This window comes from Tachyglossus aculeatus, chromosome 15 (genome assembly GCF_015852505.1).
Source record: "Tachyglossus aculeatus isolate mTacAcu1 chromosome 15, mTacAcu1.pri, whole genome shotgun sequence".
NCBI classification, from domain to species: domain Eukaryota; kingdom Metazoa; phylum Chordata; class Mammalia; order Monotremata; family Tachyglossidae; genus Tachyglossus; species Tachyglossus aculeatus.
The window spans coordinates 17,116,937-17,131,716 of record NC_052080.1 but is presented as its reverse complement, the minus strand read 5'-3'; the positions used below and the strand labels follow the sequence as shown (position 1 = coordinate 17,131,716).

General features: G+C 48.7%; 1 protein-coding gene across 1 annotated transcript in view; it reads left to right on the top strand.

The window, feature by feature from the left end:
• The window catches only part of TBCD (tubulin folding cofactor D), a 211,256-nt gene that overhangs the window by 178,212 nt on the left and 18,264 nt on the right, over positions 1-14,780 (top strand). Inside the window, exons 24-29 of the mRNA XM_038757410.1 lie at positions 850-912; positions 2,266-2,342; positions 4,666-4,747; positions 6,907-7,025; positions 8,291-8,382; positions 11,541-11,681. Coding sequence (XP_038613338.1) covers positions 850-912; positions 2,266-2,342; positions 4,666-4,747; positions 6,907-7,025; positions 8,291-8,382; positions 11,541-11,681 — 574 coding nt within the window. The remainder of the gene's footprint in view (positions 1-849; positions 913-2,265; positions 2,343-4,665; positions 4,748-6,906; positions 7,026-8,290; positions 8,383-11,540; positions 11,682-14,780) is intronic.

Sequence of the window (14,780 nt, the reverse complement as noted above, 5' to 3'; positions counted from 1 at the left end):
CAATTCCTCCTCTTCCCCTCCCTTTTGTGTCACACTTGCACTTGAATTTGCACCCTTTATTCACCTCTGCCTCAGCCCCACAGCACTTATGTACAGATCCATAATTCATTTATATTAATGTCTGTCTTCCTCCCTCTCTAGACTGTAAGTTCGTTGAGGGCAGGGAACGTGTCCACTAACTCTATTATAGTATACACTCCTAAGCCCTTACCGCAGTACTCTGTGTACAGTTTGTGCTCAATAAATACGATTAATTGATTGACTGAAACCTTTTGTTCCCTGCCATAGAGTCTTAGAAGTCTCAGCATCAGGCAGCCGAGCAGGTGATTTGAAAACCCCAGCCATAGTTTTCAAGAGAAGCTGCATGGCTTTAGTGAATAGAACACAGCCCTGGGAGTCAGAAGGATCTGGGTACTAATGCTGGTTCTCTGCTGGGTGACCTTGGGCAAGTCTCTTAACTTCTCTGTGCTTCAGTTCCCTCACCTACAAAATGAGGATTCAGTGCGTGTTCTCCCTCCTACTTCAACTTTGAGCCCCATTTGGGACCTGATTATCTTGCATATACCGCATTGCTTGGCACATAATAAACACTTAACAAATACCACATTAAGCATTCAATAAATACCATCAATTGATTGATCACTATTATTATCTTCATCATCTCTGAAAGCTGCCTAGCCAAAAAAAAAGGCTGAATCTCAACCTCTTTGCAGGGTTCTTTTTAGCCAGAGCCTTGGAATTGGTTACTATGATTCTGCTTTTGGTTACCTTGACTTTAAGGAGTTGCTCGCTGTTTTTTCTATAGGGCTGTTCAGAAGTACTCAAAATGATTTATCTTTTTCTTTGCAGTGTGCACTTTAATAGAGAAGTTGTCACTTTCAAAAATGCCTTTCAGAAATGATCCAGTAATAGGTTTGTAATATTTTCTGTGATTTGCCTCATCCTGTGATGTTTTGGTGGGATAATTTTTCCTTGTAGTTTACTGGGCCTTGAGAACTAGAATGAGTTGATTAGCTCAAGTGAGTCTGAATCTTGGAGTTGGACAGTATGTAGATGGGAAAGCCTGCAGCCCTGAAGCATGGATTTCCAGGTTCTGCTTCTTTGTCAGGAAGAATAACTTAGGAAGCTGCCCCATAGACCAGGAAATGTGCAATGCTTTCGAATATAACATCTAAATGAAAATGATTTTCTTTTAAAAGACTGTATTAGTGTCATGGACTGTATTAGTGTCATTTAATGGGGTATTTTACATTTTCCCCAACTGGAGATTTCTCTAAGGCTCTTACCTGCCACCTCACTTCTCTTTTCCCCTCTACCCCTCTTACTTCCTCCTCTCCCCAACTCCCCCTCCTCCCCATGCCAACCCTTCCTAAACTCTACCCCTCTCACTCTTCTCCTTCCCTCTCTCCTCCTCCTCCTTCCCCTCCTTCTCCTCTCTTTCCTCTCCATCTCCCCCCTTCCCTCTCCTCCCTGCTTCTCTCTTCTTACCCCATCCCCCTTCTCTCCCTTCCTCTTCTCCCTCTTCCCCCTTTTTCTCTCCTTCTCCCCTTCTTCCCCTTCTCCTTTTTCTCTTCCACCCTGCCTTCTACCTCCTCTTCCGTCCCCCCCACCCCAGCTTCAAGATGCCTTGTGAGAATCAATATTGTACCAATAATGTTTAACTAGGAGGAGCTGATTAGCCCTTATTTCAGCACTTCCCTGCACCTGCCTTGTTTCAGACTCAAGAACTGAACCTCAGGTTATCTCTGTTCCCTGTCCCAAGATCTGAGCCTGTGGGTTTGTCTCTTTCTTAACGTTCCTGGGGCAGGAGAATAGGGATGAATCTGAGTGGAAAGCACAGATTTTCTCAGGAAAGTGGGTGTCTTCCATTCTGACTCCAAATCCAACCTTTTGGGGGCTCAGGGATGTGGCCTTGAGGAATCCAGCCACCCGGCTGAGCTTTGCCAGAGAACCAGTTTCCGGAGAAATGTTCAATTACGCCAAGTGTGCTTTTTAAGAACAAAGCCAAAATGGCCACCTGAATACAGCCTGCACCTGACTGGATTTTCCCAAGCCTGTTGTACTCAGTTTGGGGGCGGCGGGGGCGGCAAGGACCAGGACTCAATGTCACATACGAAGAAACCAGACGTAAAATCTGTAGGCCGGAAAAATTGGCTTGACCGTAACTTGGGAACCGAGAAACAAGCAGGGAGATTTCTTCAAGAAACGCGATTGTGGTGCAGGTTATTTTCCGAGTTAATCTGAACTCGTGTCGTACTCCAACAGGTAGCTGGCAGTGGCTGATTAATGACAGTTTAAAAAGTCTCCACCTGATTTCAAGCAGTGCAAGACAACAGATCAAGGTAAAGTCCTGAGGCCACCTCTTGTTGTTTGATTGCAGTAAGCAGGTACCCGACGGGGAACAGGTCTATTTGTTTTCTCTTGGGTTCCTCTCCACATAGCACGATCTTTTGGACTTCTGGGGAAATGGACATGTTCTTTTGGGAGTGATGGGCAGTGAGCTTTGGCATGGAATTTTTGACTCTCTGCGTTGCTGATGCAGATGTCCCAACCCAGCCAGTATATCAACATCAATCAGTCAGCCGATTGATAGCATATTTTGAGGGTCTCTAGACTTCAAGGTACCAAACTAAACTAGCGGAGAGGATGATGTTGGTAGATGTCACAGTCCCTTTCCTCAAAGAACATGCAGTCTATCCATCATAAATCAGATAGGAGCCTGGGAATCTGAAGGCCTGGGTTCTAATCCTGGCTCCACCACTTGTCTGCTGTGTGACCTTGGTCTGGTCACTTTACTTCTCTGTGCTTCATTTACCTCATCTTTAAAAGGGGGATTAAGACTGTGAGCCCTATGTGGGACATGAACTGTGTCCAATCTGATTAGCTTGTATCTACTCTGGCACTTAGTACAGTGCCTGACCTTACACAGAGTAAGCGCAGAACAAAGAACATAAAAACGGATACATGTATACAAACTGACCACAGTTCTTCAGCTAAAAAAGGAATGGTTTCAGATCTATTTCTGTTGCCTGAGCCGAAACCCCCGCTCTCTTCCTTTTTGGGTCTGGGGGTACTCTTCGTGGCTGCTTGACTGCTCCAGGCTCCAGAGTAGCACAGCCTGTTTATAAGCGGGCTATTTATAGGATGACTCCTGCCCCCCAAAATTTAGCTGTTCCACTGTGGCATTGGGTAAACCAGTGACATAAGCAGGGCCAGTTATTGGGGCCCGAGCTTTCACTCTGCCGTTCCCATCACGGTCCTGGTGACTGTGCAAACTCCTAGGACAACGGGAGATCGGACCCCAAGATGAAAAAGCTGGCGGGAATTTTCCTCCCAGCCCGCAAACTCTTCACCTCTTCCCGAACCTGCCACGGCCCTGGCGATGATGCATCTGCCAGCAATGAACGCCGGTCGCCTGAAGAATTGCAGTGTCGGTGCTGGGAGCCATAAATTACATTTTTACGATGACTCTTGATTGCCTGGAGCCCGATTTATTTCTTTAATTATCATTAAGAGGGAGCCCTGCTCCTTTCTTCCCTTTCCCCAGTGAGGATTTATAGTGTTTCACAACCTGGAGGTGGGACAGGGTGCCCTGAGGTCTGGTGGGTCGTTCTCCGCTTAACGCCCTCTTCCTCTCAACCTCCTCCACGGTCCTGCCCCCTCGCCATCCCAGGTCCAAGATTTGGGGGCTGAGATCAATTTACTCATGGTGTGTAGGAATTTTTGGTATACAGGCAGCCTCTACTTTTAAAGGTATAATGAATGGCAGTGACCGCATTTCTTAATTTACATCCTGTTTCAGTCAGTCATGTTTATTGAGCGCGTAATGTGTGCAGAGCACTGTATTAAGCACTTGGGAGAGTACAGCATAACAATATAACAGACACATTCCTTGCCTACCAGAACGCATGGATGTCAGATTTACCACACTGGCCTCCTTAATGGCACTAAGTCTTGTAGTGTGAATGGTAGGAGGGGGCGTCTGAGATCGGCAGATCAATCTGCCCATCCCCCAGTGGTATTTTTGAGCACTTACTGTGTGCGAAACACTGTACTAGGCCCTTGGGAGAGAACAGTCCAACAGAGTCAGTAGTCATGTCCCCCCACCCACAGGGAGCTTACAATCTAGCTCACCAGGGAGGATCAACATATCATTTAACTTTGGACTTCCAATGAAATAAAAATCGGTTACCTCTCATGAAAGTCCATTGCTCATTGTAAATACACTGATGTAGCTGGATTACTCCTCTGTGATTCGTTGCGTAAATGATTCTGGATCATTTTGGTGAAAATACAGTAACCCACCTCGATTCAGGAACAAATCCCCTGTCTGTAGCATTGCTTCTTGGATAAAATTGGTCCCGGCCGACGTCACTTACCTTTGACCCAGTTTTCAGGGACCAAGTAGACTGTGTCCAACCCGATTATCTCTTATCTACCCTAGCTCTCAGTACAGTGCCTGGCACATAGTGAGAGCTTAACAAAGACCACAGTTACTATTATTATTATTATTGTAATAATAATTGGATCGAAAGTCTAAGGACATAATAAGGAATGACCTCACACATGGTAGATTCATGTCATTGCATCTTTCCAGTGAAATCACGGTGCCTGGAGCCCTGTGAAGTCCGCTTCATTAAGCTCACAGTTTTGCCTTTATTTTAGGAAGCTGCTGTGTCAGCTCTGGCCGCCCTGTGCAGCGAATATTACCTGAATGAACAGGGAGCAGCAGATCCGGCCATCCAGGGTGAGTGACTCACTCCTGCCTGTTTCCTTTCATGAGCACCACTCGGTGTTCGCTGTGGCCATTCAATTTGGGAAGACCCGGAAAAGGCAGACCAATTCCTCCAGCTTCCCCATCATGAATGGGCCGATCTCCAGCCCTGACTGAGTGCGGTATACTAAGTCATATATCAGATGCACACCTTTAGATGACGATCAACCTCTTGTCCTGTTCGAAAGAAGGCCCCGAAGGGATGGATGGAGCATCTTTTTAGGGTGTCTCGATCAGCTTGTGTCGAATTAGGGCCCCGGTTTTAGCCCACCCTGTCATTGGCATAGACGGTAAGATCATCCCTAGACTGTAGACTCGTTGTGAGCAGGCAACATGTCTACCAGGTCTGATGCATTGTGCTCTCGCAAGCACTTAGTATAGTGGTCTGCACACAGTAAGCACTCGGTAAATTGTCCAAGGTCCCTCAGCTGACCAGTGGCAGAGCCGGGATTAGAACCCAGGTCCTTCTGACTACCAGACTTGTGCTCTGTCCATTAGGCCACACTGCTCCCTTACCCCTCTCCCCTCCCCACGGCTTTCTGTGTTTGTGGGCAGGACCATTTCAGGGAAGCTGGTGGGACGGGATAGGGCTTGGCAGGTGGAAAGCTTCATGCCGCTCGGATTGGTGCCCAGACACACCTGAGGGAGGGAGACGTGGGGCCGAGGGCGGCTCCGGGGCGGAGGCGGCACCGGTTTCTCCAGTTCCGCGTGCTGATTTTGCCATCTGCCATGCAGACCTGCTAGTTGTCCCTCCCGGCCCGGCGTGGGGTGCCAAGTCATCTCCCGAGAAGGCAAGCCACACCGTAGCCGCCGGCCACCCCAGGAGCACTGGTTTAGCCACCTCTGCCCAGGGGCCTGGGACATTAGGCAGTGCTGGGGTGGGGGGACCATTTCCCTCAGCTGGCTATCCCTCCTTGCAGTCTTACCCATCTCGGTTTTCCCCACCACCTGCCTTTTTTTTTAATGGTATTTGTTAAGCGCTTGCACTGAACTAAGCACTGGGTAATAATAATAATTATTATGGTATTTGTTAAGCGTTGACTATGTGCTAGTCACTGCACCTGGCACTGATACAAGGTAATCAGATTGGACGTAGTCCCTGTCCCTCATGGGGCTCACTGTCTTATTCCCCATTTTACAGATGAGGCAACTGAGGCACAGAGAAGAGAAGTGACTTGCCCGAGGTCACACAGCACACACGTGGTGGAGATGGGATTAGAGGCCAGGTCCTTCTGACTCCTAGGCCTGTGGGAGCCTTTCAATCAGTCAGAGCTATTTTTTGAGCCTTTAATGTGTGCGGAGCACTGTGCTAAGCACTTGGAAGAGTACAGTAGAATTAGTGGACACAATTCCTGCCCTCGGATCTTGCAGGCTACTATGTGCGGAGCATCATACCGAGTGTTTGGGAAAGTATGATAGACTCCACCCTTGCCTCTAGACTGTAAACTCCTTATTCATTCATTCATTCAATCGTATTTATTGAGCGTTTACTGTGTGCAGAGCACTGTACTAAGCGCTTGATGAGAAACAGCATGGCCTAGCTGCAAGAGCACAGACTTGGGAGACAGAGGACGTGGGTTCCAATATCAGCTCCGCCACTTGTCTGCTGTGTGACCTTGGGTAAGTCACTTAACTGTACTGTGCCTCAGTTCCCTCATCTGTAAAATGGGGCTTAAGACTGTGAGCCCCGTGAGGGACAGGGACCGTGTCCAACCTGATTAGTTTGTATGTACCCCAGTGATTAGAACAGTACTTAGCACATAGCAAGCACTTGACAAATACCATAATGATTATTAAGGGCAGGGAACGTGTCTGCTAATTCTGTTGTATTATGCTTTCCCTAGTGCCTAGTACAGTGCTGTGCACATAGTAAGCGCTCAATAAATCCCATCGATTGTTTGATTGCCCTCTGGTAGCTTCCAGTGCAGTGCATGCAGAATGCTGCACTGAGTGTAACCTTCTCACATCACAGATGGTCTGTAGAAGCCATGTCATTTATTGAAGATGCTCCTTTAAGAACCGCCAAACAGGCGATCTCTCCTGTCCTGAGTCCAAGGGGGTTCTGGCCCATTTCCCCAGATCGGGGCCAGGCACACGTTTACGAGTTTTGTGGGGGGATCGCTTGGTTCCAGATGAGCTGGTGCAGCATTTCCTCTCCGAACTTCAGAGTGCCGACGAGATGACTCGCTGTGGATTTTCACTGGCCCTGGGAGCCCTCCCCAGCCCCCTCCTTCGAGGCCGACTCCAGCAGGTGAGCGAGCACCCGTCGCGATGATGTTTGAGGAAGGGGACAGGCCTCCACCCTCCGCCCTCTGAAAACCACCCAGACCCAGGTGGTGGCAGACTTCGGGTTAGGGGGAGGATGGACAGATTACACGGGGATAATCCTAACAGGCCTTACAGGTTGGGATTCTACTGAAAAGTCATTAAAAGGAGAGGGGAGGGAAATGAAGGGTGGGAGATGGAGTGAGGAGGGAGAGGGGAGTGGGAGAGGGAATGAGAGAGAAGGGAAGGGAGTGAGAGGGAGGGGGAGTTGGTGATAGGAGAAATAGAGAGAGGAGAGAGGCAAGGAGAAGAGAATAGTGCCTGTGTCTGAGAAATTATTTTTACCTCTCCTGTGGGGAAGTTATTTCTAGTTGGGGTTTGAGGCATAGAAAATGAGGTGGCAAGAGGAGGGCGGGAGCAGGAAGCCGGTGGGAAGAAATCTGATTGTGTCAGGAAAGAGCATCGGCCCAGAGCGGTCGAGTCCAGTGGTTTTCCTCTGTCCCCTGGAAGTCGGCTCCGCCGCTGGTGGGGTGAACAGCGTTACTTCATCAGAAACCACCCCAGCTCTGCCTGCCGGCTCATTTTCTCATGGTTCCTAGACAATAATGAAGATCTGGGATTAGACAAGTGAGGACTTGCCCAATCCCGTCGGGTTTGTTGCCCCGAGCTGGGTGCTGATGGCCAAGGAGGAGGTCGGGTTTGAGCGGTGCTTTCACTCCCCCAGGCCACCTCTCCCTGGGGAGCCCCAGGTGCCCGACTCACCCAGCAACCCCCAGGAAGAGCTCCACCTCAGAAGGAACGTGGCCTAGTGGCCAGGGAGTCAGAAGGACCTGGGTTCTCATCTCGGCTCAGCTACTTCCCTCCTCTGTGCCCTTTGCCAAGTCACTTCATTCTCTGGGCCTCAGTTACCTCATCTGTCAAATGGGGATTAAGACTATGAGCCCCACGTGGGACAGGGAGATCGAGGTTCAGTGGGAATGCTAGCGTTAGAGGAGCAAGGTATGCAGGCTGAGTTGTAGTAGGAGAGTAGCGAGGTGAAGTCGGAGGGGGCAAGGCGATTGAGTGCTTTAAAATCTTGATGGTGAGGTTCTACCCACGGGTTGGGGCAAGGCCTGGGCACTGCCAACGTCCAACTGAGGGCACAGGAACCCCGTCCTCGTGCCCTGGTGCCTGCCACTTGCCCATTGCTCGTTCACTGTACCATCATTTTAGCTTTGTAATCACACCAATGCCTCTCCTGTTGCATTTCAGGTGATTGAAGGCTTAAAGAGAGTCACCCACATCGCTCCCAAGGACGTGAGCTTTGCTGAAGCCCGAAGAGATGCCCTCAAAGCCATTGCCAAGTAAGTCTAGGTCACCGGGTCTCAAACATCTGAGAAGGGGAGACCTCTCCCGCCCCTCCAGAAAGAGTGATGCCAGCAGGTGAGGCTCAGAGTGAAAAAGCAGCATGGCTTAGTGGAAAGAGCATGGGCTTGAGAGTCAGAGGATGTGGGTTCTAATCCCTGCTCCGCCACTTTGTCTGCTTTGTGATCTTGGGCAAGCCACTTAACATCTCTGTGCCTCTGTTACCTCATCTGTAAAATGGAGATTAAGACGGTGAGCCCCATGTGGGACAACATGATTACCTTATCATGTTACCTCACCACTGTCCCAGAACAGTGCTTGGCACATAGTAAGTGCTTAACAAATACCATAATCATTATGCCAATATGCTTTGTTTCTGGCTCCCAGAAAAGACCCAAGGGAAAAAAAGTAAATGCACTTCACTGATTTCTCGAGCCCCAGTTAGGGAAGTAGCATGGCCTAGCGGAAAGAGGAGTCAGAGGATCTGTTTTTTAATTCCTGGCTGTGCTTCTTGCCTACTGTCTTACCTTGGGAAAGTCACTTAGCTTCTCTGGGCCCCAGTTTTCTCCTCTGTAAAATGGGAATTCAGACTAATAATTGTGGTATTGGCTAAGCGCTTACTATGTCCCGAGAACTGTATTAAATGCTGGAGTAAGTACAAGATAATCAGGTTCCAAATGAGGCTCACATCTAAGTTGGAGGAAGAACAGGATTGAAACCCCACTTTACAGATTCAATTCATGTTCTCCCTCCTACTTACACTGTAAGCCCTGTTTGGTACAGGGACTGTGGCCACCCTGATTAGCTCATATCCAGTACTTAGTTCAGTGCTTGGCACATAGTAAACACTTAACAGATACCCCAATTGTTAATTAGCGTTCCCTCATTCTGTCTGCAGAGGGAAAACAATGTAAAGGATGAGTGTGGTATCTGAAACGCTGGTTGGTTCCTGGTAGGGGCTCTGCTGCTTGGGTTCTTTGTCAGTGCTCAGGACAGACTGCCCAAACTGTTCCAGAGCCAGCAGAGGGTTTTTGCAGTGTGGCCGCATCCTTTTGGAGTCATTCTGATTGGATGGGAGGCAGCCCGGTTGACAGCCGTGGCTTGGACTGCCAGCCAGCCTGGGAGGGTCGGGGGCAGGTGTATGGGGAGAGAAGGAGGAGCGGGGAGTTGAGGCTAGACGGGGCAGATTAAGGACTCCAGAATCATCACTCTGAAGTAATAAAAATGGTGGTATTTGTTAAGCACTTATTAGGTACTAAGCACTGGGGTAGCTGCCGTATAATCAGGTCAGACACAGTCCTTGTCCAGCATGGGACTCACAGCCTAAGGGGAAGGGAGAAAAGGTATTTCATCCCCTTTTTCAGATGGGGAAAAGATGTGACCTCAGAAGGCACAGAAGTCTCCTGACGCCCAGATTCTCTCCACCCAGAAATCCCAGCCACGTTAGGCTTGCCCTGGAGAGGTTTAGAGCTCAAATCCAAATACCCGCTGGTCACTCTGTACCGACAAGGCCACCGTTTGGTTTTACCAAATTCCTCCTCCGGGCTCCCAGCACGCTGTATGCTCCCCGAGCCCCTGCCCCAATTTCAACCCCAAAAGGGCAGCCCCTCTCTACCGTCTTTGGATGGGGATGGCATCTCTGAGCTGAGTCCGATCCTTCACACAGATGACCCTCTAGGCTGGAAGCTTTTTGTGGGCAGGGAACACGTGACTACCAACTCTTTTCTGTTGTGCTCCCCCAAGCGCTTAGTACAGTACTCCGCATACAGTAAGCACTCAAATACAGTCGATGATGGTGACGATGACAACCGTTCCAATGCCACTCGGAGAGGACAGACGGGTTGACAGCATGGCCTAAGAGCCTAACCTTTGACCCTCCCAGCCACCAACCCAAACTGGAAACTTTCAGGATTTGTCCTTATATTTTGCAGGGATCCTTCTCCATCCTGGCATCTAAGCAATTAATCCACCCCGCGTAGATGCAGCCTACATTGTTGTCCCTTCTCCCCTACCCCATTTAGCTGGGAAGGACCCCCTTCCAGACTGGAAGCACCTTGAGGGCAGGGAGCACGTCTCCCTCTGATTTTCTTGTTGCTTTTGTTTGCTTTAATGGTATTTGTTAAGCACTTATCGGGTCAAACACTGTTCTAATCTCAGGGGTAGATGCAAGTTAATTAGGCCGAACACGGTCCTTGTCCTTCCTGGGGCTCGCAGTCTAATTAGGAGAGAGAATAGGTAACCCTATTTTACAGTTGAGGAAGCAAGGGACAGAGAAGTGAAGTGACTTGCCCAAGGTCACACAGCAAGCAATTGGCAGAGCCGGGATGAGAACCTAGGTCTTGCTGTCTCTCAAGCCCATGCTCTTTCCTCTAGGCCTCGCTGCTTCTCTGTTGTATTGTGCTCTCCCAAGCACTTAGTCCTGTTCTGTGCACTTAGTAACTGCTCAGTAGCTGCCACTGAATTTTTTTAATGGTATTTGATAAGCACTTACTATACATCAAGCACAGTTCTAAGTGCTGGGGTAGATACTAGGTAATAATAATAATTGTGGTATTTAAGTATTTACTATGTGCCAGGCACTGTACTAAGTGCTGGAGTGGATACAAGCAAATCGAGTTGGATACAGTCCCTGTTCCATATGGGGCTCACAGTCATAATCCCCATTTTACAGATGAGGTAACTGAGGCCTAGAGAAGTGAAGTGACTTGCCCAAGGTCACAGAGCAGACAAGTGGCCTAGCTGGGATTAGAACCCAGGTCCTTCTAACTCCCAGGCCTGTGCTCCATCCATTAGGCCATGCTGCTTCTCACCTGATTAACTGATTGATTAATTCAGAAGCAGCAGTTTCTAGGTCCTCCTTATAACCACAGGCCTGTCAGGCCAGAGCACAGCGGAAGGCCCCGTTTCCAAGCCCTTTGGTCATTTTTATTGGCCCTGCCCCTGGACTCTGAGCATCTTCCCCTTCCCTTGAGCCTAAAAGAGTTTCAAGGACCATTTTTTGAGAATGTCCAAGTGGGGAGATGTGGATAATCAGGAATATGGTGGCTTACCATCCAGGGAGGATTACAGTATCCTGGCGCTCTAAGGGGTGGATAGGCATGGGCTAGGGGCTGGATGTATTCTCAGCTGATTCCTCCCCCACCCTCTTCTGTTTCAGGGTCTGTCAGTCGGTCGGCGTGAAGGCAGACGGCTCCCCGGCCGAAGTTGTGTGCGCGGGAAACGTGGCCCTGATCTATTCCATGCTGCTCGGCTGCATGAACGATTACACCACGGACAGCAGAGGGGACGTCGGAGCATGGTAAGGCAGCGGGCTGGCGGGTGGACACTGCGGATTCATCCATTCAGTCGTATTTATTAAGCACTTACTGTGTGCAGAGCACTGTATTAAGCTGTTGGGAAAGTACAATAAAGCAATAAAGAGCGACAATCCCTGCCCACAAGAAGCTCACAGTCCAGAGGAGATAGACATCAATACAAATATATGGGTATATACCATCGAGATATGTGTCTATGTACACACGAATGCACATATTTTATAGTATTTGTGAATGGTTTACTATGTACCAGGCGTTGTACTAAACACCGGAGGATACAAGGTTACCAGATTGGACACAGTCCCTGTTCTGCACAGGGCTCACAGTCTTAATCCCCATTTTACAGATGAGTAACTGAGGCCCAGAGAAGTGACGTGCCCGAAGTCACACAGCAGACAAGTAGCAGAACTCATGTGCTTCGAACTTCCCGACCTGTGCTAGACCACACTGTATGCTGTATATATAATATATATAGTATTTATTGATCACGCGCCAAATGCAAAAAATTGTACCTTACAGTCTGAGAAAACAGACAAAATGATTTACAAGTGGCAAGAACAGAAAGGAAAACCGAGACCATAGCGGGTAGTTTTTACGAATATGGCAGGGGGCAAGAGCTGAGTGAATAATTGCAAATACATGTGTGCCGAAGAGGTAAAGATGGGACCATGCTACATAAATCTAAAGGTGGAGTTTATGGGTTGGTTGATGTGATTTGGAATGTGTGAATTAATAGGGGAAGGCTCCCTGGAAGAGGTGGGCTTTTAGGGGAAGGCAGAGAGTCATGGGCTGGTGGATTTGGTTGATATGATTTGGGGTGTGTGAATTACTCGGGGAAGACTCCTTGGAAAAGGTGGGATTTTAGGGGAAGTTGGGAAGGTGGGAAGCTGAGGGTTTGGTGGGTGAAGAATTTCCAGGCTGGAGGAATGGTATGAGGAATGGGCAAGCAAGGTTTCAGGAAGATGCCAGCGTAGAGCATCAGTCAGTCAATCAATCAATGGTATTTACTTTACGTTTATTAGTGCAGAGCACTGAGCACTGTACTAAGCATTTGGGAGAGTACAAAACAACAGAGGAAGTCTCTTTGTCCTTTTGACTTCAAAGATAATCCCCGCTTGCCCCATGGTTTCTGTTGGGAAACTTTTTGAAGAACTTTGTCTTCACCCTTTCCGCTTCTCAGTGACCTGCGTTGTTCCAGGCATTGGAGGGCTCGCAGTCCCTCAACCTCAAAGAAAAACAGTATCTTCTAATACTTCCCTGGAGTGGGAGGCTCGTTGGAAATGCACACGGGGGAGGAATTAAGGGGAAGGAAATTGAGATCTGGATCCGTGCAGGGTTAAAGAAATAGAAATAGATGACCTCATCCCCTGCCTCTGGGACTCGCTAATTAATGTTTATGTAGTTCTTTTGAAGATGAAACGCTTGAAAGAACCGGCCTGTTTTTGCTAATGGGTCTGCTATCATCTCTCCCTATCTCCAGAGGAGGGCAGCAGGGTGAAGTCTAAGGGAATTTCTCTGGCCGGTGCGTGATTCTGGCGTTGAGTTTGTTTTTTGGACTCAGTCTTTGCTCTTGATTAAACATTCCTTTTGAGGCTATGGATGTGTTCAGTTAAATCCTCCTCCCCCCATTTCATCAGGGGGAGCAGTTGGATAGTTTACAGCTTGGGAGAAGCAGCATGGTTCAGTGGATGGCGCCCGGGCCTAGGAGTCAGCAGGTCGTGGGTTCTAATGTCAGCTCCGCCACATGTCTGCTGTGTGACCTTGGGCAAGTCGCTTCACTTCTCTGGGCCTCAGCTACCTCTTCTGTAAAATGGGGATTAAGACTGTGAGGCCCACATAGGACAGAGACCCGTGTCTAACCCAATTTGCTTGACTCCATCCCAGCACTTACTACAGTGCGTGGCACAGAGTAAGCATTTAATACCACACATTATCATTGGTGTTACTAGTAATAGTAATCTTAATCCCCTTTTTCCAGATGAGGTAACAGAGGCCCAGAGAAGGGAAGTGACTTACCCAAGGTCACACAGCAGACAAGTGGCAGAGACGAGATGAGGACCCAAGTCCTTCCGACTCCCAGGCCCATGCTCTATCCACTAGGCCACTCTGCTTCTGTAAAGCAATCGATTTTGCGATTTCACAGTCTGACACTGAAAAATGTTTGGGATTCAGAAATGTATGTGCTATGGTTTCTCAGCCAGTCAGTTGTATTTATTGAGCACTTACCTTATGCAGAGCACTGTACTAAGTGCTTGGGAGAGTACATTATGACAAGCTAACAGACACCTTCCCTGCCCATAACAAGCTTACAGTCTGGAGGGGGAGACAGGCATTAATATAAATATCAGGTGCTTCCTGGAGAGTTTTCCAAATGCCCTGGCCAACTGGATGAGTCAGAACTGGCCTCAAATTTAGGTGGATTTTCAGATCAACTCTGGGCTGTCTCCCCACCCCCGGATAAGTATTGTTCTTTCTAGCAATAAAGCAGTGAGAAGGTGTCCTCATTTTCCCCCAAAGCCCAGCCACCAATGAAATAGGGAATCTCTGAGTTCATAATTTGTCTTGGGAGTCATTACCTCTCTGCCTCATTAAGGTTGCCAGAAGATGCCACATGATTGGCAGGAACCAAACTGTTGGAGTTTAGGGCAGAAGGGACTGTGAGGAGACACCCAGTGCAGCCACCTGTTTTATTGGGCGTCGGCTCAGGAGGAAGGGACGGTCTGTTCTGTTCCTTCGGGCCACAGGGGGGGCCTGGCAATTTTACAGCCATGCTAATTAAAGGCCTCAGATGGTGGTGGGAGTGGATGGATGTGCACTTCAAGAAGTGGCCCTAGCCCAACCCGGTAGTCAAAGAAAGCGTGAAACCTCGAGGATCTTGTATCGGAGCAACCGTGATTCCCGAGCCAGACCAGGACTTAGGGAAATTCAGGGAATTTGGCAGCGCCACCTGATTCATTCATTCATTCATTCATTGTCGTATTTATTGAGCGCTTACTGCGCACAGAGCACTGTACTACACGCTTGGGAAGTACAAATCGGCAACATATAGAGACAGTCCCTACCCAACAAAGGGCTCACAGTCT